This window comes from Xenopus tropicalis, chromosome 4, assembly GCF_000004195.4.
Source record: "Xenopus tropicalis strain Nigerian chromosome 4, UCB_Xtro_10.0, whole genome shotgun sequence".
NCBI lineage: Eukaryota > Metazoa > Chordata > Amphibia > Anura > Pipidae > Xenopus > Xenopus tropicalis.
The window spans coordinates 112,524,879-112,551,080 of record NC_030680.2 but is presented as its reverse complement, the minus strand read 5'-3'; the positions used below and the strand labels follow the sequence as shown (position 1 = coordinate 112,551,080).

At 37.7% G+C, this 26,202-nt stretch overlaps 1 protein-coding gene across 4 annotated transcripts in view; it reads right to left on the bottom strand.

The window, feature by feature from the left end:
• kcnt2 (potassium channel, sodium activated subfamily T, member 2) overlaps positions 1 to 26,202 on the bottom strand; it is a 196,843-nt gene that overhangs the window by 140,399 nt on the left and 30,242 nt on the right. Inside the window, exon 1 of one of the 4 annotated variants that reach the window (XM_031901048.1) lies at positions 24,520 to 25,070. The exons of 2 other annotated variants lie outside the window; for them this stretch is intronic. In XM_031901048.1, coding sequence (XP_031756908.1) covers positions 24,520 to 24,656 — 137 coding nt within the window. In that variant the 5' untranslated portion in view covers positions 24,657 to 25,070. Of the gene's footprint in view, positions 1 to 24,519; positions 25,071 to 26,202 lie in introns of those variants that run through there. One more of the 4 variants, XM_031901049.1, reaches the window with a different exon arrangement.

The following is a 26,202-nucleotide window of genomic DNA, read 5'->3' as shown; positions in this document are numbered from 1 at the left end:
GGAGGGGAGGTGAGTTTTATGAATTCTTATGGGAGCAGGGAGCAGGATAAGGGAGAGAGGAGAGAGCTGCACAGACTCTGGCCCCGGGAATGAAGGATTTTTCTGAGAGAGGAAGTCAGATACTGAAGAACATGTTTAAAAAAAAGGAGACAAGGAATCCTGTGTGTCTTTTGATAGAGGACTCAGTGCAGCATTTCTGTAACTGTTTATGGCTGTATTTACATAGACCTTTCTGATAAAGCTTACTTAGTTTTTACCTTTCCTTCTCCTTTAACATTTACATTCAATTTATTATAGATATGATACAGAAGCAAACCATTTACCAAAATGGTTGATCTTTACAGATTAAACAGACTTTATACATTTCAAAAGGACAATAATATCTCCAAAATGCAATTTAGAAGATATTTAAGCAATTGTATATGTTTTTATATTTCTTTAACGGCATTCCTTTTTTAAATTAATTCTCCTGTAAAAAGCCATTTTCAGCAGTCATTTACTGAAAAGGGAAAGAAAATAAACTCAGAAACATTTAAAACCTTAATAGTTCTTTGTTGAAGGGCACTAACTGCTTACTTGAATGGTAAAAACTAATTTTAAAAGAAAACTGTTGGTGCTAAGAAGCAGACTCTACCCAGGGGATAAGGAAATCTCTATTTTCACTTTAACAGAATGTAATTAGAAATAGGTTTATCGTAGCTTTGCATAAGTCACAGCTAGCAAGTAATTAAGGGAAACATGCAGTGTGCTTTCTGTTAAAATGCCATACTGGACTTTCTAAATACGTCTCATTATTAATCTAATTTTATTTGGACTTGCAAACTGCTTTCTATACACTGCTGATAAGGGTACTTTCATTTACCAGTATGGGTAAAATCATACTGCAGCTAGTATGTCAAACAGAAAATGAGACAGCATGTTACCAAACTGCCCCTAGTTAGGCACACAACAGAATAAAGATAGACTCTAAAGGTCTATTTATGTTTATAATTATCACTAAAAAAAGATTTTTCATACCTATATAGCACCAGCATCTAGTAAATATGTATTCCCCTGCTTATTATAATTGAGAAAATGTATCTTTATTATCTTAAACAAAATGCCCTACATTGTATTGTTTTGGAAGAAAATGAGATACTGTAATCATAATTGCAGCTGGAGTCCCCTGGGAACAAAAGAGAGTTAATATGCTTTTCTGGTATAGCGGTTGGTCAAGCCTGCATGCCAATGTTTTAATTTAGCGTGGAATAAAATAAATAAACAGAATCCAGTTAATAATACTGCTAAGTTTAATTTGGTTGAAGACTTCCTTCCATTTGACCTCTAATAAATTAGACAATAAATAATTTTCAGAGCAGCTTGGGCATAATGGAAATGCCCAAAGCCTTCAGTCAGTCCACATGGCAATTACACAAGAAAATTATCCATTAAATAATGAAAAGACTAATCATTGCATAAAAGTTGCTCGGTTCCAAATGAACGACCTTTATCAGATAACTTGCATAGCAGACTGGAAAGCATGGAGATTTTATAATGGAAGCATCATTATGATATAAGTGATTCTGAAAGCCCTAAAATTCACATGTTCTCAGGCTTCAAAGTGCCATGGTGAGACACAACTGACTCTTAACAGATGAGGCATGCAATAAAATGGATTTTTCCAAGGGACATTAGCACTATAAATATGGTTAAAGTTCTAAAGCTGATATGCCACCAGGTTTCATTGGAGAAATGCCCTTTTCCCAGCTATAAGTTCAGTATCACTGCCTCTGGGCACCTCTAAGGACACTCCCTCCAATGCTTTTGTTGAAGTGGGAGTGGAGAAAATGTTGCTGTAAAATAAGATACTAAGCAGTGCTGCCAGGTTTTCTGTATTTCCTACAGACATGTTACATAGATGGATATGCACTATGCAAAGCTGGCCGGATGCAAGTGAAGAGTTAACAGCATGTATGAAAATGGAATATTTTACTGTAACATGAATAGCAGCATGAATTGAGATATATATATATTATATAGTTATGATATGGGGAATAGGTAACGTATTATATTTATTCATCTTTAATATGGTAGGGGTTTTTATATGCATTGGATTCATTGAACCCAGATTCTGGGAGTGCTGCAAGTGAATATATAATAATTGGAATGTCAATAGCACCCTTTTATTATTTAACTCAACAGTGAAATTTAAGAAGTGCCACCTAAGCAGCATGGAGCGTTGCCACACCAGGGTGCTTGTGTGCTATGTTCACCTGCTGTGTTGCCTCGCCTCTGCTGCCCCTCCACTTTATAAAGTTAAAGCACAGTTAAAACCACTACAGAATGAACACTGGGGCACCCAGGGTAGAAGAGTTTGGTAAAGCTGTTCTAGATTTTTTTTTCTAGGTTTTTATGATCTACCCTAAAATGTATTTCTATTTAACTCTTTAAGTCAGTATTGGTTTGGGATACAAGAAAAAGAATACATTTAAGCCTATTATAAATTATTCGTGTCATGTATTTTTTGGATATGGATTATAATTTTTACATTTACTTGTGTAGCACACTCGTGAGTGTTGGCTATAAGTATCTTTGAGTGTGTGTGCTATTTGAGCTGTGGTGGGTTGTGTAGGCCTCAACTTGGCAAACTCCCTGCAGCTCCTGGGTCCTGGCAGCCCCTTGGGTGAGTGCTTACCTGGTTGCTGGTGATCCACCTGGGGAGGAAATGACCAGTAAACTTGAGATTGCTGATTAACCAAACAAACTTCTTTATTTATTCCAAACAGGATTCAGTGGTATCATATACAGATTCAGGTATCTCTCCCCAATATCCAAACCAGGAGCTTCTCTTTCTCCAGATCATCTCCCCTCTTTGGGAATATTCTGTGACCTGAGCTAGCCACTGAATGTACCTGAACTACGGCCAATAATCCCGGGAAGTAATACCCTCACTGATCTCCTCGGAGGGGCCTCAAGCTGCCCAACTTAATAACACTATCTATCCTTTCACTCCTAGAGTGACTATAAAATATCTTACTGAATTGTCTAAACTGTCTCCTGTAGCTAACCTCTTAGAGAGGTGAAGTCCCAGGAAGAAAGACCTCATGGTTTGTGAGTCACCCTCTTTTATATTGTAGGACACCACCAACTAGCGGTCACTGCTGAATTGCAGGGGAAGCTCTCTTTTAACCTGGAAAAAATCATAATAGTACACAAACAATTAGGACCACCCTTAGTTGTCCATATCCCAACAAGGCCACCCACTGGTATGCCTGTCTAAAGGGGAACCCAGGCAAAGGGGCCTAAATTTTAGGGTCCCTACACTTGCTTTTGTATAATTCCAATAAAGGATATAGTGAATTAGCATAAAGACTCCTGCTTCAAATATCTGTGACTTGCTATTGGCTAATGTCATATCCTGTATGTAACCTCACAAATGTCTAACATGTCTGATCATGCACTCAGACTCAATGGTAGCACAATATTCACCATATTTGACTATAACTGTTATACTGTGATTCAAAGATAAGGAGTATAGTTTATTTAGCTTCTATATAGAAAAAAAGCAAAATCTAAGGCCTAGTAACCCCCCCCACCCCCCCCACCGTAAAAACCCAAATGTCCAAATAAGAGAAATTGCTTCATTTTTTTTTCTTTTTTCCTTTATGGCTCTATAAATTGCAGCTCTGGGGTTGGAACAATATTTCAGTCATGCCCTGAGGCAGACTTGGTTGAAAATGATCACAAAGATTTATTTATATGTTTTTTAAGTCAATAAAATAAATAAATATATAAATAAATAAATAAATAAATAAGTATAAAATAGTATTTCCAGGTAAAAAATGCTAACTATGGTAACACAATTTCAAACCATTGTGCTCCTTTATTATTAAAGCACACAACAATATCTTTTTATTATAAACTGCTGATGAGGGTTCTTTCAAAAAGCAATCCAAGCATATGCATGGACAGGGATGCATTTAGTTTCCTAAAGTATGCAAAAATAAATATTCACACACATTCACAGTCCCAAAGACAGCATAATATTCACCTCCATGTATTAAATAATTTATTAATTCAGCTTAATTTACACACACACACTAAAAAGGCAATTAGGAGATCAGAAAAAAAGCATTTGGTATCGCATCATACTAAAAAGCAAGGTATGGACTTAGAATAAAGAAACTCTGTACCTAAGCAAAAATAAGCATAATGTAGTTTTATATTATCATGAGTGAGAATATTTTCAACGGGAAGGCAAATACATCATCCAAAAGCAATCTGTTTTCTTAGATGGGATCTTTATACATCTAGGTGTTAAGGTGATAGCAAGTCTAAAAGATTTGTAGGAAATTAATTTCTTGGCAAAGCCCAGCAAGCCTCTCAAAATTACTTAACTTTTTAATTAGATAGTATTGCAAGAAATGCTGTATTTTATATAATGTGCTTAGTTACCAGCCCAGGCATTCAGCAGCCTTAGAACAGTAACAACCCGTGCCTTTAAATTTGTACACAGCAACTCTCCATCTTCTGATCTTGTTATGACATGTTTTGAGAGTCAGTGGCACTGGACATGCTCAGTGTCATATGAATGGCTGATGAAAAGCTAACCTTAAGGGGGGTTGTTGCAAACGGTGGAACATTAGCAGATAATGTCTATATATCTATCAATCAGAGCTGATTATTAATCAATTCTAATGCAAAATGCACTGGTTGTGCACTGCTTACAGGCTGTAGTGGCCTTGGGCTGGTAGAGAACCACAGAAGTGTGGAATTACTAGCATACATATTTCATGAGCCTTAAATTTAAGGTGTGTGTGTAATAAAAAAAGTGATGGGCAATACATAACACAATAATAAGTCATAACATTTGGGAAGAAATGCTCCATCTTCATGCCACAGTCCTGTTATTTATGCAGGCCCTTGGGAACATATCTAATATCCCTGTTGCGTTATGTTTCGATCATAATGTATTCAAAGCTACACTCACAAAAACACATTTACTTAGTAAATTTTTACTTAGTAAATTTTTAGTAGATGCACATTCAAACACCTGCTTAAGTACAACAAAAATCTCTTCTCTATGAGACAATCATGGCGCTTAACATCACATCATTTGCGCAATGTACAAAGGCCCATTGCTTCATTTTGCCACCTAAATAACCATTTTTCATACTGACCCCCTCATCTATTGTTTCATTAATAAATATGTTCCAGTGCTTTAATTTAAGCTTTTAATAAAAATGTTTCTATTACAGGTATCGGACCCCTTATCCGGAAACCCGTTATCCAGAAAGCTCCGAATTACGGAAAGCCCCTCTCCCATAGACTCCATTATAAGCAAATAATTCAGAATTTTAAAACTGATTTCCTTTTTTTATGTAGAAATAAAACAGAACCTTGTACTTGATCCCAACTAAGATATAAATAATCCTTATTGGATGCAAAACAATCCTATTGGGTTTAATTAATGTTTTATTAATGTTTTAGTATACTTAAGGTATGGAGATCCAAATTATGGAAAGACCCCTTATCCGGAATACCCTTGGTCCCGAGCATTCTGGATAATGGGTCCTATACCTGTATAGTTACTATATTATTACCAGTATTGAGGAATTGTATATATATTTTTGTTGTTTTTTTTAAACAAAATTCCTTTATTAGAACTTAAAGTTTTTAATTGTAACTCATTTAGCTGAGTCTATGCAGGAATACTAATACCATACTTCTATCTGTTCTATCTTCCTCATTATAATTCCTAGTTCTTAGTCAACATAAACTTGGATCGACAGTTGATGTTTGAAATCTGTGTGATGTTTATACCAGTAGCTCCCAATAAATCTCTGAAAGATTAATGCACAATTTAAATGATATCTTCAGATTCAAGTCAGGTACAATATGTTGCAGTTACAACCATTATTCATAGGCAAATTATACAGCTACTTTACAAATTCTAACCATTCATCTACCTCTTGGTGCCATCAAGAACCATTCTATATTTGTTGATGTGCCTATCAATAGTACTGGAGCATAGTTAATAAACCAAAGGTAAAGGATGAGGGGGAGTGTAAATTTGATTATTTTATAATGAAAAGTACCTTGTACTTGATCCTGGCTAAGCTGCATACATTCATACTGGTGGCAAAACAATCCTATTATGTTTATTAAATTTTTAGATTATCTAATCTTTTGTATATTTAACATAATCATATTACAGAAAAGCCCTTATCCAGGAAACCTCAGTTCCTAAGCATTTTACATAATAGATCCCTTGTACCATAGTATTATTAGGGTACAAGCACAACTTGGTGGGGCTCATTTATAAACAATGGGCAAATCTGCACCTGGGCAGTAACCCTTATCTAGCAATCAGTGATTAGCTTTTTTCAGCCAGCTGCAGGTTGAACAATAAAAGCCAACATCTAATTGGTTGTCATGGCTTATTGCCCAGGTGCAAAATTGCCCATTGTTTATAAATGAGCCCCATCTGGGTTGCTAGGCTCTTAAATGCTGTTCTGTCCCACCAGAGACCAGCACAGTTGCTAGTGGTAAAGACAATGTATGCAAAGGACCTGCAGTAATCCAAGGATCTCTGGAAGAGTTGACAGAGAGTCTGTTTGTCTCAATAACATTTAAGCAATATAAGTGCAATATAATAAATAGTGCAAAATGTGTTACTGGTCCATAGCAATAATTCAACAGGTGGTATATACCAAGCAAACGTTGCACCTTTTATTACAATTAGTATTATATTGAAGGTAAAGTGGATATATGATTATGCATGTACTTCAATTTGTCTGACATGTCCTTCCAATGTGAGGGTGTGCAGGCATTAATTACTAAATTCTACAGGGAAAAGTAATTGACATTATTAGGAGACATTTTAACGTTATGTAAAAACAAAATAGTTTAGTAACTAGCAGTCACTAGCAGGCAAGAGACAGCATGTTTAGTTTGTGTGTAAGCACCATGTACATAATAAAACAACTTACTGGAACAATTGTAATAAAAATCATTCTACATGAATCCAATATTAGAGATTTCAGCTCATTTAACATCGGTAGTACAATAACTGTCAAACAAATGATATTAGACTGTATTTTTAGTATATCATCACTTTAACACAAATTCTGGTTTTCTCATTAAAGTTATGATACACAATACATTTGTCATGTCCTAATGCAAATTTGCATAGAGAGATACTGCAGATAAATATTCCCCTATACTGTGCCTCTTACTCCTCATGAAACAAGCTGTGATGAAAAATACAGTCACCTGTCTCTACTGTTTCTACTTCTTAATGCATATCTAAAGTGACAGTGCCCGATTTTGACAATATATATATACATACAGCATAACAAATATACATGCTCAGCTTTTGTGATATTTTCTGTCCTGATAACATCTAAGATGACTACAAAATGCAGAGCCAAAGAATGTTTTATTGTACTCCTCACTGATGTATTTTTTACTGTCTACTTCAAGCCTTGAAAATACCAGCAAATGGCAAATACATGTTAGTAATTGTAGTAATTTAGAGTATCCCAGAGAACAATTTCTAGGCCTCTCTGCAATAAATAAGTAAATGTTGCTTCAAAAATAGAAGTCAGCATAATCTTGTATGTATAGGGGCAGAATACACTTATAATACACAGGAGTAACTTCAGTTTCCTTGTTTCATCAAAAAATAACAATGGGTTTACATTATTAGAACACAAGGCAAAAAGTATGTTCAGAGCAAGCTGTATTCATTGAACTCTTGTTGAACAGGAAGTATACTGTAACAATAGGGATGTGAGAACTCTTTTGCCAAGTGCAGACGTTATTAGATGTCCCTTGTTTTCAACATAGACCAATCGGATTCGAGCCCTGCCCAACCCTTCCTGTATCTGTCTATGAAGCTGTCCAGGCCCCATGTTTAGACGATATAAGCAACAGTTTGCAAAATTTTTTGCCAATTTACTCATAACTTTGCAGAAATGTTTTCTTTGCATATGCATATTTTATTAGCAAGTTGGATACTGACATATTGGGAGATGGTCAGTTAGGAGAATCTAATTATAAGTCAAAGTGGGGCTGTTATCAAATGTTAAACTGCAAACAGGGACCAAGTTCAAGATCTGTTAAAGGAGAAGGAAAGGCTATGTCACTTGGGGTTGCCAAAATGTTTGGCACCCCCAAGTGGCTTTAATCGCCTTTTACCCCAAGCTGGCGCCCCCATTTGGAGAAAACCACACCAACCTGGGGTACCTGCAGTGAGTGCTTCCTTGTTCCTTCTGTTGTCAAAATCCCTGGGCCAGCCAGTAGAGTGAAAAGCCGACTTTTTTGTTAAAGTTCCACTATTCACTCTACTGCGCATGCGCCGGCCCAGGGATTTTGACACAGATGGAAGAGGAGATGCTCACTACAGCTACCCCGGGCTGGTGCTGTTCTCTCCTAACAGGGGCACCAGCCCAGGGTAAAAGGTATGCGATTAAAGTCACTTGGGGATGCCTAACATTTTGGCTCCCCCAAGGGACTTTGCCTTTCCTTGTCCTTTAAAGCTGTACCCTAAGTAAGGCTGCACATTGGGGAAAAGGACACAAACCAGTATATATATATATATATACAGGTCCTTTTCAAAAAATTAGCATATTGTGATAAAGTTCATTATTTTCTGTAATGTACTGATAAACATTAGACTTTCATATATTTTAGATTCATTACACACAACTGAAGTAGTTCAAGCCTTTTCTTGTTTTAATATTGATGATTGTGGCATACAGCTCATGAAAACCCAAAATTCCTATCTCAAAAAATTAGCATATCATGAAAAGGTTCTCTAAACGAGCTATTAACCTAATCATCTGAATCAACAAATTAACTCTAAAAACCTGCAAAAGATTCCTGAGGCTTTTAAAAACTCCCAGCCTGGTTCATTACTCAAAACCGCAATCATGGGTAAGACTGCCGACCTGACTGCTGCCCAGAAGGCCATCATTGACACCCTCAAGCAAGAGGGTAAGACACAGAAAGAAATTTCTGAACGAATAGGCTGTTCCCAGAGTGCTGTATCAAGGCACCTCAGTGGGAAGTCTGTGGGAAGGAAAAAGTGTGGCAGAAAACGCTGCACAACGAGAAGAGGTGACTGGGCCCTGAGGAAGATTGTGGAGAAGGACCGATTCCTGACCTTGGGGGACCTGCGGAAGCAGTGGACTGAGTCTGGAGTAGAAACATCCAGAGCCACCGTGTACAGGCGTGTGCAGGAAATGGGCTACAGGTGCTGCATTCCCCAGGTCAAGCCACTTTTGAACCAGAAACAGCGGCAGAAGCGCCTGACCTGGGCTACAGAGAAGCAGCACTGGACTGTTGCTCAGTGGTCCAAAGTATGTCATTCGGAAATCAAGGTGCCAGAGTCTGGAGGAAGACTGGGGAGAGGGAAATGCCAAAATGCCTAAAGTCCAGTGTCAAGTACCCACAGTCAGTGATGGTCTGGGGTGCCATGTCAGCTGCTGGTGTTGGGCCACTGTGTTTTATCAAGGGCAGGGTCAATGCAGCTAGCTATCAGGAGATTTTGGAGCACTTCATGCTTCCATCTGCTGAAAAGCTTTATGGAGATGAAGATTTCATTTTTCAGCACGACCTGGCACCTGCTCACAGTGCCAAAACCACTGGTAAATGGTTTACTGACCATGGTATTACTGTGCTCAATTGGCCTGCCAACTCTCCTGACCTGAACCCCATAGAGAATCTGTGGGATATTGTGAAGAGAAAGTTGAGAGACACAAGACCCAACACTCTGGATGAGCTTAAGGCCGCTATTGAAGCATCCTGGGCCTCCATAACACCTGAGCAGTGCCACAGGCTGATTGCCTCCATGCCACGCCACATTGAAGCAGTCATTTCTGCAAAAGGATTCCCGACCAAGTATTGAGTGCATAACTGAACATAATTATTTGAAGGTTGACTTTTTTTGTATTAAAAACACTTTTCTTTTATTGGTCGGATGAAATATGCTAATTTTTTGAGATAGGAATTTTGGGTTTTCATGAGCTGTATGCCACAATCATCAATATTAAAACAAGAAAAGGCTTGAACTACTTCAGTTGTGTGTAATGAATCTAAAATATATGAAAGTCTAATGTTTATCAGTACATTACAGAAAATAATGAACTTTATCACAATATGCTAATTTTTTGAAAAGGACCTGTATACTGGTTTGTGTCCTTTTCCAGTACACAGGGAGGAGCACACCCTATACAAGTCCAAATGCCCTTGGTGCAGGTCAAAAACAAAAATATAATAGAAAGAGTGCCGCACTCACAGGAACTTGATACAAAAGAAAAGGTGTTTCAGGAACAGTGATATAACAGTGTAATACAGTAACAGTGTTAAACAGTAACAAAAGTGATAAACAGTGTAAAATACAATTTTAACATTTTTGTCATTGTTCACGATAATGTGAATGTGACAAAAAATGTTAAAGGAAAAACATGTTTTTTTCAAAAAACATCAGTTAATAGAGCTTCTCCGGCAGAATCCTGCATTGAAATCTGTTTTTGAAAAACACAGGTTTTTTTATATTTAATTTTGAAATTTCACATGTGGCTAACCATATTCCTCTTTTTCCAGGGTGCCACAGTCATGTGACCTGTGCTCTGATAAACTTCAGTAACACTTTACTGCTGAGCTGCAAGTTGGAGTGATATCACCCCCCTCCCAGCAGCCGATCAGCAGAACATGGGAAGGGAGTAAGACAGCAGCTCCCAGTAGGTATCAGAATAGCACTCAATAGTAAGAAATCCAAGTCTGGCTTGGGACTCCTCCAGTTACATGGGAGTAGGAGAAACAATAGGTTATCTGAAAGCAGTTCTAATGTGTAGTGCTGGCTCCTTCTGAAAGCTCAGACTCGGACACAATGCGCCTACACACCTACTAAAAAAAATACATTTGTTAGTTTAAGAATAAAATTTTAAATGGCAGAGTAAATTTTTTGCTATGTAAACAGTGTAATTTGGAAATAAAAAGTACACCATAAAAATCATGACAGTATCCCTTTAAATAGTAATTTTTCTAGAAATTAGGTTTCCTAAATTAAAAAATAATAAACAAAAAAGTGGAGATCACCATTCAAATACCTTTACTGCATCATACATTTGCCTTCATTGCTGCACATATAAAGATTTATGGTGAATTTTTACATTTTACTTCTAATATATTGAAAACTCAAAGAGGCAGAAATTAAGAAAACTAAATATAGAAGAACGCCCTTCAGTTTGCTATAAAACAATTTTCCTGCCTATCTGCAGGATACAGGCTGAATACATTGTATAAAATTGACCATTTACAGAACATTGAGAGCTTTGGAATAAAGATAGGAACATAAGAGTAAATGAAGGTCTTTTCCAAGTTCTCTCAACAGCTGTAATTTGATGTGACAATTTAGATCAATAAACCATTGTGTGATCACATATAATGCATAACAGTGCTGTAATATTCATTTGCTTTATCTGACAAGGAACTTCTGTTTTAAAACAAAGAACATTCTTTAAAACTCACTTATTCACAGATCCCACATATCTAGTTCTTGTAAGATTAATATTGGTATTTATTTGACCTTCACACTTTTCCCCTAAAGATTCGTCCAGTTTACCTCCATAAATGCCTGTGTAAAACGTCCAAGGCTAGATTTAAATTGCTTTTTTTTGGAGGGCTGGGAGTGGTAAAGCAGCAAAAAAGAACAAATTGACATTCTAGTCTATCTCCTATCAATGGCAAAACTATAAAGATTATAGGATTATAGGGTCATTTACAAATGCACCCACAAGTACGGTTGCTCTATGCTACTTGTTTACTCACTTTAACCACTAGGGTTCTCTATTCTGTGACATACACTTATGTTTATGAAGGAAATCTTGTGGTTCAGAAAAATAGCCCAGTAGTTACAGAAATAATAATTCTGCACAAACCAGGAAAAAATAGGAAAGCAGAGTATAAAACAGTGTGGGAAATACTCAAAGAAAGGCTTTACAGTGTCCTCCATCTAAAGGTGGCCATACACGAGCAGATCCGCTGGCTTGGCGATGTCGCCAAGCGAGCGGATCTTCCCCCGATATCCCCACCTACGGGTGGGCGATATCGGGGACCATTTAGGTAAAAAAAACGATCGGATTATGTGGGCGGCAATGGGGCAGTCGGATCGGGGACCGCATCAACGAGCCGATGCGGTCCCCGATCCGACCAGATTTTCTAACCTGGCCGATCGAGATCTGGCCAATTTCAGGCCAGATATCGGTTGGCCAGGCCGCTCTGCTCTCCCCATACACGGGCCGATTAGCTGCCGAATCGGTCCAAGGGACCGATATTGGCAGCTATAGTCGGCCCGTGTATGGCCACCTTTAGTTGATTTTCCCTGATTGTGTTATACTAGCACATTGTTCAGGGTCGGTGCAGGGCCTACTGGGGCTTCTGCCTCGGGGACCCCTGCACCCCCCAATGCCTCCATCCCTGTAGGGCCCCCCCACCCATCCGACTTACCCCCCCCCAGAGCACATAAATTAAACTTACAGTCAGCACGTCGGGGGGAGGTGAGGTGGGAGGGAGGGAGACTGGCGGCTCGGTATGGTGCCCTGCGGGGATTGGTTCCGGGCCCACCAAGTTTTTTCCCAGTGTCCCGTTGTCCCAGTCCGACCCTGACATTGTTTCCCAAACTGTGGGCCCAGCTTCAGGCAGCAAAAGGGTAGCTACCATGAAGGCCAGTTTGTGTGTATATACATATATATTAGGGTTGAATAAATAGTTATTCAATATTTTATTAAAGTGTTGTGAAATCTGCCATTGCACACCCATTTGCAAGTGCTTGATTTGACCAATCAGCGCAAGTTGCTGTCACACTTGTCAGGATTGCAATACAGAAGCTAATGCAGCAAATGTTTTTATATACATTTTTTGTGAGATTAGGTTGGCTCTTACCAAGTATTACACAGTAAGGAGAAAGGGAGGTCATACAAGATGAATCAATATATTTTTTCTGAATCAAAAAGGATTTTAATGCACATTTATATATATATATTTACTCTTCCCTTTGAGATGGCTTGCATCTTCCTTAAGGCACAGACTACATTTAGATATTTTTAGCATCATCTTTATTTGATACACTTTTGCCCATCGCACAAACATCCGTCAGACTGAACTTAAATCTTGTATTTCTCTCTGTAAATTTCTCATATAAAAATGCCATTTTCTTTCATCTGTAATCCGCGAAGACTGCTATTGCTCCTAAAAACTAGCTCAGGAAATAATATTAGGAGCTATGAGGGCTGATCCATTTCCCTTGGTGACTTAAAATTGCTCCTTGAAAAATGCCTTTTATTGCAATCTGTATGGAATAGTTTTCCCTTTGTGATTTACTCACAGAATAAAGAAAATGCAAGCTTTAATAACGAGAGAAAAAAAAAGCAGGTTTTGAGTTTAACAAGTATTCTCTCCTTTAAATTGTATATTCCAGACCAAAATCTGTTTTTTGAGCTGACATGGCTGCTGTGTGAAGGAAACTAGAGTAACCAAGTAACCCTTGGCACTTAAACAACCTAAAATATTTGTGCTTGTACTTTTTACAGCCCCCCCACCCAACACACACACACACACACATACCCATTCTGGCTTATTTAGCCCATTTCCTCCACTGTGACCTGGGCATGCAGAATGGAGCCTAGGGCTGTAGGTTACTGATGTGCTTGCACGAATATCTAGGAATGCTCATGATGTCTCAGATGGGAGTAGGAACTATAAAACAGTGTAATTTCACCAAGGAGCCATAACTAGAGTAGTGCAGCTATATTGGGAAGCAGTACAGAAGATATATGTACTAAAGAAAACACATTAAGTAAACAACCCCCTCCCAACCCATGTTTGTTTATAACTATCTTCAAGCACAAATAGCCACAGAAGACTTTATTGAAACATAATTTTTATGGCATTTTTATGTTGCTTGGAGTTGAATGAAGTCTGTTCAGTCCATAAGTATTGCTGCTGGTTTACTAGTTTTCAAGACATTTTAAAAGTAACATTATGCTGTTACCATTTTTAAAATGCACCTCATCAAGTTAAGTCCAACACAACTCAGATGCTTCTAGTGCTGTACCTGGCTGTGTTTCAATATGTGTTCACCATGTAGAGCATTTTGAAGCATATCTACATAAGGCATATTGAGGGTTTATTTACATCTCAGATAGAATTGTTAGAACATTCACTGTGTTTTTTTAAACGCAACTGTGAGTGCATTTTATTGTAAATCAGACACCATTGCCTATAAGTCTTACTGACATCATTTCTGGTTTTGGGCGTGTGAGTGATGTTTGCACCCAATTCTTTAGGAGCAAGTGCACTGCATCTTTTGGTGAAGGGGAATGAGGAAACCCTAGAGCTACTGGTCAAGAGGTGGCAGTAGCTCCGGGGTTCTCCTGTGTCAATAGGGGCAGCAGTGCCTGATTTAGAACAGAAGGCATGAAAGACTGAGCACAAATATATGGAACTGTGAAGAGCTCATGTTAGAGCAAGTACCTTTAATGAAAGTGGCGTTACGCACAACTCATTGAGGGGAAAAGCCCAAGTTGCTTCTATGCCTGCAGATGAAAATAATTCCTATGATCCTGAGGGAGAAGGCGGGGAGAACAAAGAAACAAGGCAGAACTGTTCAGCACACCCTCTATAATGGAGCAAAATCCTATCATATCTATTGGCAAAAGCTAATGGGCATTCCATCTAGGGAGACTCAAATGGAATAAGGCATTTACAGACTGATCTAGAATTCATTACTTGATGAATGAAAATGAACAAGGAATTAGCTGCTAACATGTCTGTAATTAATAACTTGAAAGGTGTTTGAGAACAAACTTTATGTTGGTTTGAAAAACGTGAAGTCACTGAATGAAATCTGATTGGCTGTTGTTGGCTCCACTCAGTTTTTCTAACCTTGGACCACAGTTATATAGTAAAAACCATTGTGCAAAGTTTGATGACCCTGGTTTTAATAGTGTTGGAATGGCAGCAATTTAAATTTCCCCACTGAAAGTCAATTAGTGAAATCTGTTTGGCTGTTGGTGGCTCTACCACCTTTTTCTAACCTTTAACCTTATTCCTCAGTGGTCTGGGAAACTGTGAACATTTTGGGGACACTGACGTTAAACGTGTGACAATGGCAGCACTTTAAATTTGCCAATTAAAATCAATTAAATACATCTTATTGGCTGTCTGTGGCTCCACCCACTTTTTTTTCAATCCTTGAATTATTTTTATCCAGTGACTAACTCTGCAAAGTTTGGGGAGCCTGGCGTAAATAGTATAAGAATGGCAACATTTTAAATTTAAAATCAATCAGATTTCAATAGGTGCCGCTTACGTTACTTCCACGTTACTTCCTGTTACAGTTAGAGCTGTATTATTTCTTGTCAGGTGATCTCTGAGGGAGCATACAGGCTTTTACAAAATAGTGGCTCATGGAAAATATGTAAAAGGCAATATTTAGTAATATATTTATTCTAGGGTGGTTCACCTTTAGGTTAACCTTTAGTATATTATAGAATAGCCTATTCTTAGCAGCTTTGGTTTGGTTTTCACTCAAAAACTAAGATCAGTGCCCTAGTGACCAAATCTACTCGCCATGCCAAGGGCGGCAGACTGTTAATGAAAAATGGCACCCATTAAGCTTCCTTTCCCCCAGAAAAACTACATTCACAATTTCACAATCCCAGACTATATTGCCCATAATCTCTTGCTTCCAAACTACATAGTTACAAAGGGTTGAAAAAAGACCCCATCAAGTTCAACCCTTCCAAGTAAACCCAGCACACACAAACCTATACCGACCTATCTATACACTCCCATACATAAACTATATATAGAAACATTAGTACTAACTGTAGATATTAGTATCACAATAGCCTTGGATACTATGCTTGTTCAAGAACTTGTCCAGGCCCACCCAAACGTTATAACCCTAACCCTGTCATGGCCCAATCCCTCCATCTTTTCTGTTTGGTCCCTGAGCCACTGTCTTTTTACCAATGTTTTTAGAGCCATAAAATGGTTTTGCTTTGGGACCCAGTAATTTCTACTTACGCCAATGGTAAAAGTGTGGCTTTAATAAAGGAAACCATAGAGCACAGAGTAGAGGATATAAATTCACTCTTCAGCCACTTATCCCTGCTTTGCAGAACAGTGGTTTAAGAACATTTTAGCTGTAAAATAATCATGAAAAGTACTGTAATCTTTCCATATAATGTTATGGTAGGGGTTGTGTTGCTGTGTTACATTTCAGCTTTATTCTTTCACAACAATCAAACACCTACTGAGTCTGTAGAAAGTGCTTCAATCAAAAAGAAATGGGAAAATCTATTAAAAACTCTAAGCAAATAGCTGTATTCATTCACAGAGAATAAAAGAAGGAAGCGGCTCTGCTGGAATACAGACGGCACAAAGAATCACAATCTCGGTTCACTGTGTAATTATTTCTGTTCCAAAACTGTTTCTGTTCTAATGAATTTAATCCCTTTTTATGCAATGTTTAAGCACATTTGCAACCAACAGGATCAACAGCCCCCGATTCTGTCCTTAGACAAAGTAAGACATTTTTATATTGTTTGTAGAAAATCTTTGGCATATGCAAAAAAATAATATACAAATTTAGACTTTAATAAAGTGTGAATTTATGTGACTAATTGGGGTAAAGCACCTTTGGTCCAGGCAACTAAATACTTACTGGTCTTAAAAGCACAAATTCTCTGTTAACCTAACTGACAGCAATTTCTGCTTCTAATTTAAATACAGCCTACCCATAATACATTAAACGTGTAGATGCACAATTGTTTAGTGCTGATTTCAAGATCTGTACACTACCTTGATCTCGTGCAACCCTGTCATTCATTGTAATATCAACTGTAGGCCCAATAGAAGTCCAATGGGCATGTGAAATGCATTCTCTGCATTATCCTTTAAATATACCCCTGTCTAGGAAGTAGAGAACATCTACAGACAGCTTAATATGCAGGTGTTGCCATAACACTCACATTGTGAAGCAATCAGCAATCTAAAGTATGTATATGTACAGCACGTACAGGTATAGGACCCTTTATCCAGAATGCTTGGGACCAAGGGTATTCCGGATAAGGCATCTTTCCATAATTTGGATCTCCATATCTGAAGTCTACAAAAAAATCAATAAAACTTTAATTAAACCCAATAGGATTTTTTGCATCCAATAAGGATTATTTATATCTAAGTTGGGATCAATTACAATGTACTGTTTTATACTACAGAGAAAAAGGAAATTAGTTTTAAAATTCTGAATTATTTGATTAAAATGGAGTCTATGGGAGACAAGCTTTCCATAATTCAGAGCTTTCTGGATAATGGGTTTCCGGATAAGGGATCCATACCCGTATAATTTTATTTGCATAGAGCTATTAGGGTACCCAGTGTTGTACAATTTTTTACAATACAATAAAAGTACAAACAGGAAGGAACACTGCAATGATTAAATGTACAGACATTAAGTGCCATGTAGTAAAATACACAGAAGGAAGGAGATCCCTGCTCCATGGAGCTTACAATCTAAGTTGCACAAATTGGAGGGTTAACGTAGCAGTTAGAATGTAAGCTCTACAGGGCAGAGACCTCCTTCATTCCTGCATCTCATATCACATAAGACTTAATCTCTGTATTTATACTTACTGTTATACATTGTAAGATTGTACAGCACTGTGTATTCTTGTAGTCCTTTATAAATAGATAGCTCCCTCCCCCCTAGATACCTCAGAGATGACATCAATGATGACGTCCAGGATGGGATATAAACAGGCCACAGCTTTTATTAATTAGACAATATGATAATAGATAAATACATAATAACATTAAGTTAAAGATCAACATTTTACCAGTAACATTGAACATACCTGTTTTACCCCCTTTAGAATGCTTGTCAACTAAGAAACTACCAACCACAGTTCCACCTTACATAGCAGCGCAAGGTGGGCAAGTCAGAGCAGGTAAACCGTAATCCACCACCTTCCTGGGACCCTTGTCCTAGGAGTTTACCATCCACCAAGCATTCCTCCACAAGCTATGACAGAATAAATACCCCCCCCCCCCGTGCCGTTCCACCGCCGGTTGTACTCAAAGGGAAGGTGGGATGATGTTCCTTGGCTTCCAAAAGGTAAATGGAACCAGCGTTCCATCCTCCTTTCCCACTGCTAACTTTCCACATCCTAACTCCACAATGGAGAAATGCAGAGGTGCAATCACCTCCATATTGGGAAGTATTTCTATGCTGCATGATAGGCACCATGTTCCTTCTATGCTTAATAACAGATGAAAACAAAAGCCAACACACTATAAATCAATACTACTTTGTGTATTTTGTATTTTTTGTCTAGGTCGGTAGACACTTTAAGTGCAGTAAATGGAGCAACAACATTACAACATTAGATAACTTAGGATAAATAGTTTTATTGTAAAAATTGCATTGCAATGCTTTTAGTAGCTTGCAATTTAAGAATTGTAAAAAAGAAAAAAAATGTATATATATATATATAAAAGTAGTGAAAATGCTGCGTGTTTAAACTCCACTTTGTTGACAGCTGGAGTGCAGAAGCAGCAGCAGCATCCTTTGAGATGTCCCCTTTGGCAATTCCATTCTGGGTGTAATTAGGAGTGAAAGAAGCTTCCGATGTAATGAGATCCAGCACAGAGCAGAAACTGTGCAATAAAAACTGCAGAGAAGATACCGGAAGATTGCCAGCTTTTAACTATCTCAGTACTGGTTATGAAAACCTGCCATTGATAAAAAGTAATGAAATACCATACAAGTATAGGACCTGTTATGTATAATGAGGATGAATGAGGATGAATAAGGATGAATTATATCTAAGATGGGACCAAGGTACTGTTTTATTATTACAAAGAAAAAGCAAATCAGTTTTCTGGAGAATGGGTTTCCAGATAAAGGATCCTATACCTGCATATGAAATTATATTAATATACCAGTACTATTTTTTGCATATGATGAAAAGTCACTGTCACCATGCATTATAGAAAGACACTCAAACATACTAAATTAAGCTTTTTATACAAATCCCTGCAAACATCCAGTGTCCCACTAATCCTCAGAGCATAGTAGGGAATTAGGGGCAGGACAGACCAGAAATGGCTTCATCCCACTCTTATTCTAATCTCCAGGATTTGCTGGATCAAATTCCAAATTAGCTGGTTGGGAAGGGGGCAAGTTTCTGCTCCTTTTCTGTTGTTGAAAGTTTTTTGTTGGTCGGGTTATACCACAAGGATTAGTTAGCCAAGGACTATAGGGTAATAGTTTATATATCACAAAAATGTGGGGTTAGAGGGCAGGTTTATCAAGATTTTTCTGTTGGATCTTTAGAAGTGTATTTACCAATGGGTAAAAGGTTGAATTCACCATTTGATAAATACACTTTTAAAAATTCCGCAGAAAATTGGCGGTGAGCTTTATTCTCACATTTTGACAAATTTGCCCCTCAGTATTTTATTATAAAACTATACACAGCATGGCTTGGAGCATGGCCTTGCAGGCTGTATTGTGTTCTCCATAGGGACATGGCTAGAATTGCAGATCAGTAATGGCAATAAAGATAATTTAAACCAACTGAAGGTGGTCATAGTGTACATTCACAAACTGACTGGACAGTTTGGCATATTTTGCCCTACAGCATAACCACTTGTGCATGCATGGCCACTTTGAGGGGAAAGGTAAATTTCAAGATATTTTGCAAAGCGCCTTAAATTACAAATAATCTATACAGACAGAAAATACAATATGCCATTGCATTTTCATAGCACATGAACTGAGCAGGATTAGGTTTGGCTTGAAAAGATATGGAAGAGAGACCAGCTAGAGATCCCACCTGTTTGAGCTATTAGAACTAGAATCTACTTTATTTCAGTTGGTTAAGTTTATGTGGCTCTGATATCCATCATTTCAGCAGTTAAATGCAGGCACCTAGTTATCTCAGAGCTAAAGCGCCATACCTCAACCAGTAGCCAAAAAATGTTGAGAATTCTCTTAACTTCTATAATTTAAAGCACAAGTTTTAAACACCACATTTATGATCCTCGTAAGGTCATGCAAAAAACAAAAAGATAGGTCTGTAAAGCTTTTAGGGGGAATGTAATAAAAGTCGGTAAAGGAAAAATTATTTGCAATGTAAAAATTTCTGGAAACAAATTTGCCTTTGCATAAATTTTATATGGGCTTTGCGAACATGAATACTGTTTAGCGACCATTTCCAACAGTGGAATAAAGTTTTGCAAATGTTATTGTTTGTGACATTAAGATGTTGTTAAGTTTGCTCCAAAAGATTACACCACCTTCATGCACCTTCAATGTAATAACAGTCTAATGAACAATATTATAGTGCGAAATGCAAAATGTTACTCTTATTTGTGCACATTTTTTTACATTCTCCCATTAGTGTTCAATATTGTTTTTTCAACATCTAATTATATAGGTGATATAGGTTATATTGTCTAACTAGGAGGATGCCTAAATAAACATGTATATTGCAGTTTCACCCACTGTAACCTACAGCACTTATATTTGCCTATTTGTGTCTGTAAGTTACCCTCCCATATAGATTGTAAGCTCTATGGGGAAAGGACCTCCATCCTCTTTGACTCTTCACTTGCAACTCTTAATTACAATTGTACCTTGTATTTATTTGTATTTATTGTTATACTTTGTATTTATCTATTATTATCTTAATAACCCCCTGTTTGTATTAAGTTATTCTACTGTACAGCGCTGCCTACATAAGGAGCGCTTTATAAATAAAGATATACGTAAATTCATACATACATAAATCTATTACAAAAGTATATCATACATAGTAAACCTGACTTACTCGTTCTGTGTTAAAGCGCACTTAATCAGACTTAATCAGACTTATTTGAACTGAGGTAAAGTAATCTGATCTCAGTTTAAACCATCAGATCCTGGACCACATTAAATCTTTTTTCTGGGGCAGTCCTAGTGCATAACTTGTAATGTGCGGGTCAATTATTTCTCTTACTTCTTGTTTGAGGGTCAGATTATATTAAAATAATGATGCCAAACAGAAAAGTCTATGGCACTGTTGAGCAGACTAGGGGCCATGAAATTCTCTTGGAAAGCTACATGTATCCTTGAGGCCTCTAACTACTGACTGAACACTGAAGAGTTCCCTTAGAAAATGAAAAAGTTTAATCAGTTTATCATCTTTATTTGATTCTGTATAATCCCAAAATCTTGTGTATTTGCCATCTAGGTGACATCTAGGAAGTGTGTAATGGAAAGTGAAAGTAATGTGAATTAAAAATCTGAGCTGTATATATTGCCTGCTCTGCCTCTATGCCTCAGGCATACATGATACATTTAATACAGGCAGCTTTTTTTGTGTGGGTGACAGGTCCCCTTTAAAATCCTCTTATTGGGAATCTCATGTAGGCTATAAAGATAGCCAACTGTGGCCTATTTTTGCACCTTGCTCACTGCATTGGGCATTGTGAATGACCCTTCATTTGTAACTACAAAGATCATTCAGTTTGTTTCTAGTTTCGATTATAAGAGCTGGTTTCAGGGAATTTAGTAACTTGAGAAATGGCCTCTTTATATAAAGTAAATAGGGATGTAGCGAACCTCAAAAAAACTTTGCGAACCCCATAGACTTCAATGGGAAGGCGAACTTTAAAACCTATAAAAACCATTTCTGCCCAGAAAAGTGATTTTAAAGTTGTTTAAAGGGTGCCACGACCTGGACAGTGGCATGCAGGAGGGGGATCAAGGGCAAAAACCTCTGAAAAATTGACACACGCCGTTTTTCGAAATGATCGGTAATTTTGCGACTTTTTCGTATTTTCCGGCGCTTTCGTAAAGTTATCGTAAGTTTTGCGACTTTTTCGGAGCTTTCGTACCGTTATCGTAAGTTTTGAGACTTTTTCGGATCTTTCGTAACGTTATCGTAAGTTTTGCGACTTTTTCGGAGCATTCGTACCGTTATCGTAAGTTTTGCGACTTTTTCAGAGCTTTCGTAACATTATCGTAAGTTTTGCGACTTTTTCGGAGCATTCGTACCGTTATCGTAAGTTTTGCGACTTTTTCGGAGCATTCGTACCGTTATCGTAAGTTTTGCGACTTTTTCGGAGCTTTCGTAACGTTATCGTAAGTTTTGCGACTTTTTCGGAGCTTTCGTAACGTTATCGTAAGTTTTGCGACTTTTTCGGAGCATTCGTACCGTTATCGTAAGTTTTGCGATTTTTTCGGTGCCGGCAAACCCAAATTGCGAACATCACGAAAAGTTCGCGAATTTGCGGACTTGCGAACACCCGATGTTCGCGCAAATTAGTTCGCCGGCGAACAGTTCGCTACATCTCTAAAAGTAAATTTGAACAATGTTACAGTCATTCCATGGTAAACTGACACTTGTACATTATGATCTGTACTGTAAGGGAATTTCACCCAAGGAGGACTAAGCAACAGGATAGCAAAGTCAACACAACTGTGCCAGTTGTGTGTTACCGTAAAATGGTTCATAATCAGCTAGGTGAGGCTTTATTTATTCTACTTACTTACACATTTTAGGACCTACCCCTGCTAAATGATGCCCTGTTCTTCAGTTATTTCTGTTTTAAGAAAGTTATTTATATAATAATGTGGTTGGTCATATGTTCAAGGTGCATGAAGCAAAGAAACCATCACAGTTCGATTAAGAAGGATAACACTCTCTAGGGATTATTTATAACAGTTAGTTATTCCTTAATCAGGTCAGGAGTAAATTCATCAATAATCAGTAACTGAAGAATTCAAAATTACTCAGTTTTTAGTCTACTGTGTCTGCACTAAGGACACCTTAGAAAAGGTAAGATATCAGCATGACACTGGACTGTACTATGTTTTGCCCTAAAAGGAGCATCGGCATGGAAAAACTTATTATGAAACTAAATTCAGTGGGAGGTGCCCTATATATTGTCACCCCTGGGAATTTGCCATTCCTTGTTCTTTTTTTTTGTTTAAAAAAAGGATCATTTTTAATGATAATTTGCATACTACATAAAATGCTTCACTGAAGTCTACAAAAAATACAAGGTCTGGTTTATGAACATAAAAGCTAAATTGCACAAATATAATTGCCAATAGCAGCCATTACATCTTTGCTCTTATTTCTAAATTTGTAGTAGACTGTTCCAAACTAAATGCTAACTGGTTTCAATTGGCAACTACACTTGTGCAATTTAGTGCCTTTCTTCAAATGTCAGCTCAACAGTATTTTAGTTCAGCTTATCAGAGTAAGCAATATGGCAGATCCATGCATAAATACAAATATAAATATAAATGCCTGCGCATTGAAACCAGTTCCCATACATTTCACAGAACATTTAAGGGGCATATTTATTATAGTGTGTAAACCAACATCACCAGTGATGTTGCCCATAGTGACCAATCAGATCTTTGCTCTTTCTCACTTGTAGATGACCATTTAAATCCAATTATTGATTGATAGCTATAGGCAACATCACAAGTGATTTTGGCTTACACACTATAATGGTAGTGCAATTACAGATGCCCATGTAGCGTCATCTGCAGCTCATGCAAGTAACACCCTCTTAAGACTTAATTCTGGGCTCATTTACATCTGTGCAGGTTTTACTATAGATCTTGCACACAATTTACTAAAGCAGGCTGGACCAAACTTCTGGCAAAAGTATGAAGTAACATCCTCTTACTGGCTACTATCTATAAAACCTTTCCACATGGTTATTCCCAAGGCATATGCCTGCTGATTGTCACCGCATGATGAAGCCATCTGCTTTAAAAGCAATTGGCAGAGTTTGTAGTCAGGAGTGCTACTGCATGACCCCTTCCAAGCTCTCCAGTACCACAAAAGTAACAGGTTGTATATAAATTATATTATAGTAATCTATTTATAAAGCACCACTATATTCCTAACAATGAAACTGAATGTGGCATTGCCCTGCTAACTCAAACCATGCTGAAACAAATAGTGTCCAGAAAGCTCTCAATAGGAAACAGATTTATAAATGTATTAGTTGAAGCTATAAGAGGTCAGATATAATAGGCCATTTAACAGAAAGAGAACTAATATCTCTCTGTTCACCGAAATGATGCTCCTGGAGGGAGATAAAATTATTACCTAATGCACCTATAATGACCCTGATTTGGAAGAGATGCAGTCAAACTCCATCTTTCTGGCAATAATAATAATTATCTACATGCAAGCACAAAAAGGCCTAAAACTGCTTTATAGCAGGAACACTCAGGTTCTTTTGGGATTGGTGCTCATATCCAAGTATCTACTAAGTGCATGTAATTAGTTATATTCTCGTTAACATCCAGCATTCTCAACAATATGCTCTCAGAAGATCGCAGGATCCTTACACCAAAGTGAAATAGCTACGGTATTGCAAACTTTTTCTTAAAGAAACCAATTAAAAAATTAATTACAGTGTAAAATGTTAACATTTTACATGGTTCTTTACCTGTGTCCATTGTCGAACAGAGATGGTTCCAGTCCGGGGAAAGGAACAAAGGTAGCACCACACGGTACCAGTCGAGGGGACATAGTGGTTTTCTGCTCGGCAAACTGTTGCAAGGATTCCAATTTGCTTATAGCCATGTCTCTGCTCTGAAACTCTCTCCTCCACAGTCCTGAGATGCAGCCCTACCCATGCCTTATCTTCATATATACTGCAAAAGGTTTCTCAGATCTTCTGCTACATGAGCCTGCCTGATGTGTTTATTGCTGGCAGGATTCACTCCATCTCGCCTACTAACCAGGCTTGCAGGGAACAGGAAGAGCCGTGTTCTGTTTAACATGATTACATTACAAATCCCTGTAACATTCATTAATAAGGAGCAGGTTGCCACATCTTCTCATTACAGCGATTTTTCTTACTAAAGCTGCTCTTGTTCCGCTCATGCCTTTTCTTTCCATTCTTGGATTTATTCACCTCCTGAAAGGAATCACTTTTGCATAAATTAGTTTAGGGGGGGGGGGGTCCCTTGTGTATTTCTGTTCCAGGGGATAATGGCATTAGTATAAGCACCAAATTGGACAGAAAAAATCATATTTTGTTCAATCTCTTTCAAGTTCTTTATTTTGGATAAACCTCAAGCACTGCTGTTCTTTTAATGACAACTCTTTTGTGACCCGGCTTCTTGGAACTACCACCTCTTCTGTAGATGGGTACTGTATTAAACCTATCAGTGTCATCTGTAAACAGCCTTCTTCCAATACTTGCATCATTTTAATGGATATTGGATTTTTCTGTAATTTGACGTGACCATATCTAAAGTCTGCCAAACATTATTTAAACATTGAATAAACCCAACAGGATTGCTTTCCCACCTATATGGATTCATGCAGCTTAATTAGGACCAAGAACAAGGTACTGTTTTATTATTACAGAGGAAAGGAATTCATTTAAACAAATAGAATTATTTGCTTAAAATCGAGTCTATGGGAGATGATCTTCCTGTAATTCTGAGCTTTCTGAATAACAGGTTTCAGATAAGGGATCCTATACCTGTAGAAAATGTTATTCTAGAGGCTGACTTACCATAACTTACCCAATAAAGACATAAGAACTAAAGTTAACATGTGGCCACACATTTATTAAGAACAATTACACACACATACACCATACAACAGGAGCTTCAAAGGAGAGCTCCATATGACTTTTTCAACCCATGGGCCCAGAAGCACCAGGTTCTACCCAAGTGCAAACCAGCTTATCACATTTTTCAGAGATGCACATAAAATTAAGCAAATAGGTGCAATCTGCCCTACAAGAATTATAGCACCTTCCTTTAGTTATTTTGTGGACCCAAAAATACAACTAATTGACAAAGAAGAAAAGCTGAGGAGAAAGGGGAGACTAACATATGGTCACCTCCTCTCCCATAAAAATAATTATACTGATAAGGCTGTGAAAACAGTGAAATGCACAGTACAGGCATACCGGTCCATTAATAGACAGGCAGGATAATTGGACGATGGAATCGTGGGGGGGCTGGCTGAAAAAATGGGCATAATCTTAGCCATGTTAGTGTGACTCGGGCACTCTTTTATTTATTAACAGTGAACTTTTAATAGGGTGGTATTGTTTTTAGTTGCTGATGACAACTTTTAATATGCGGAATACAGAGCACATTTCCTGAAC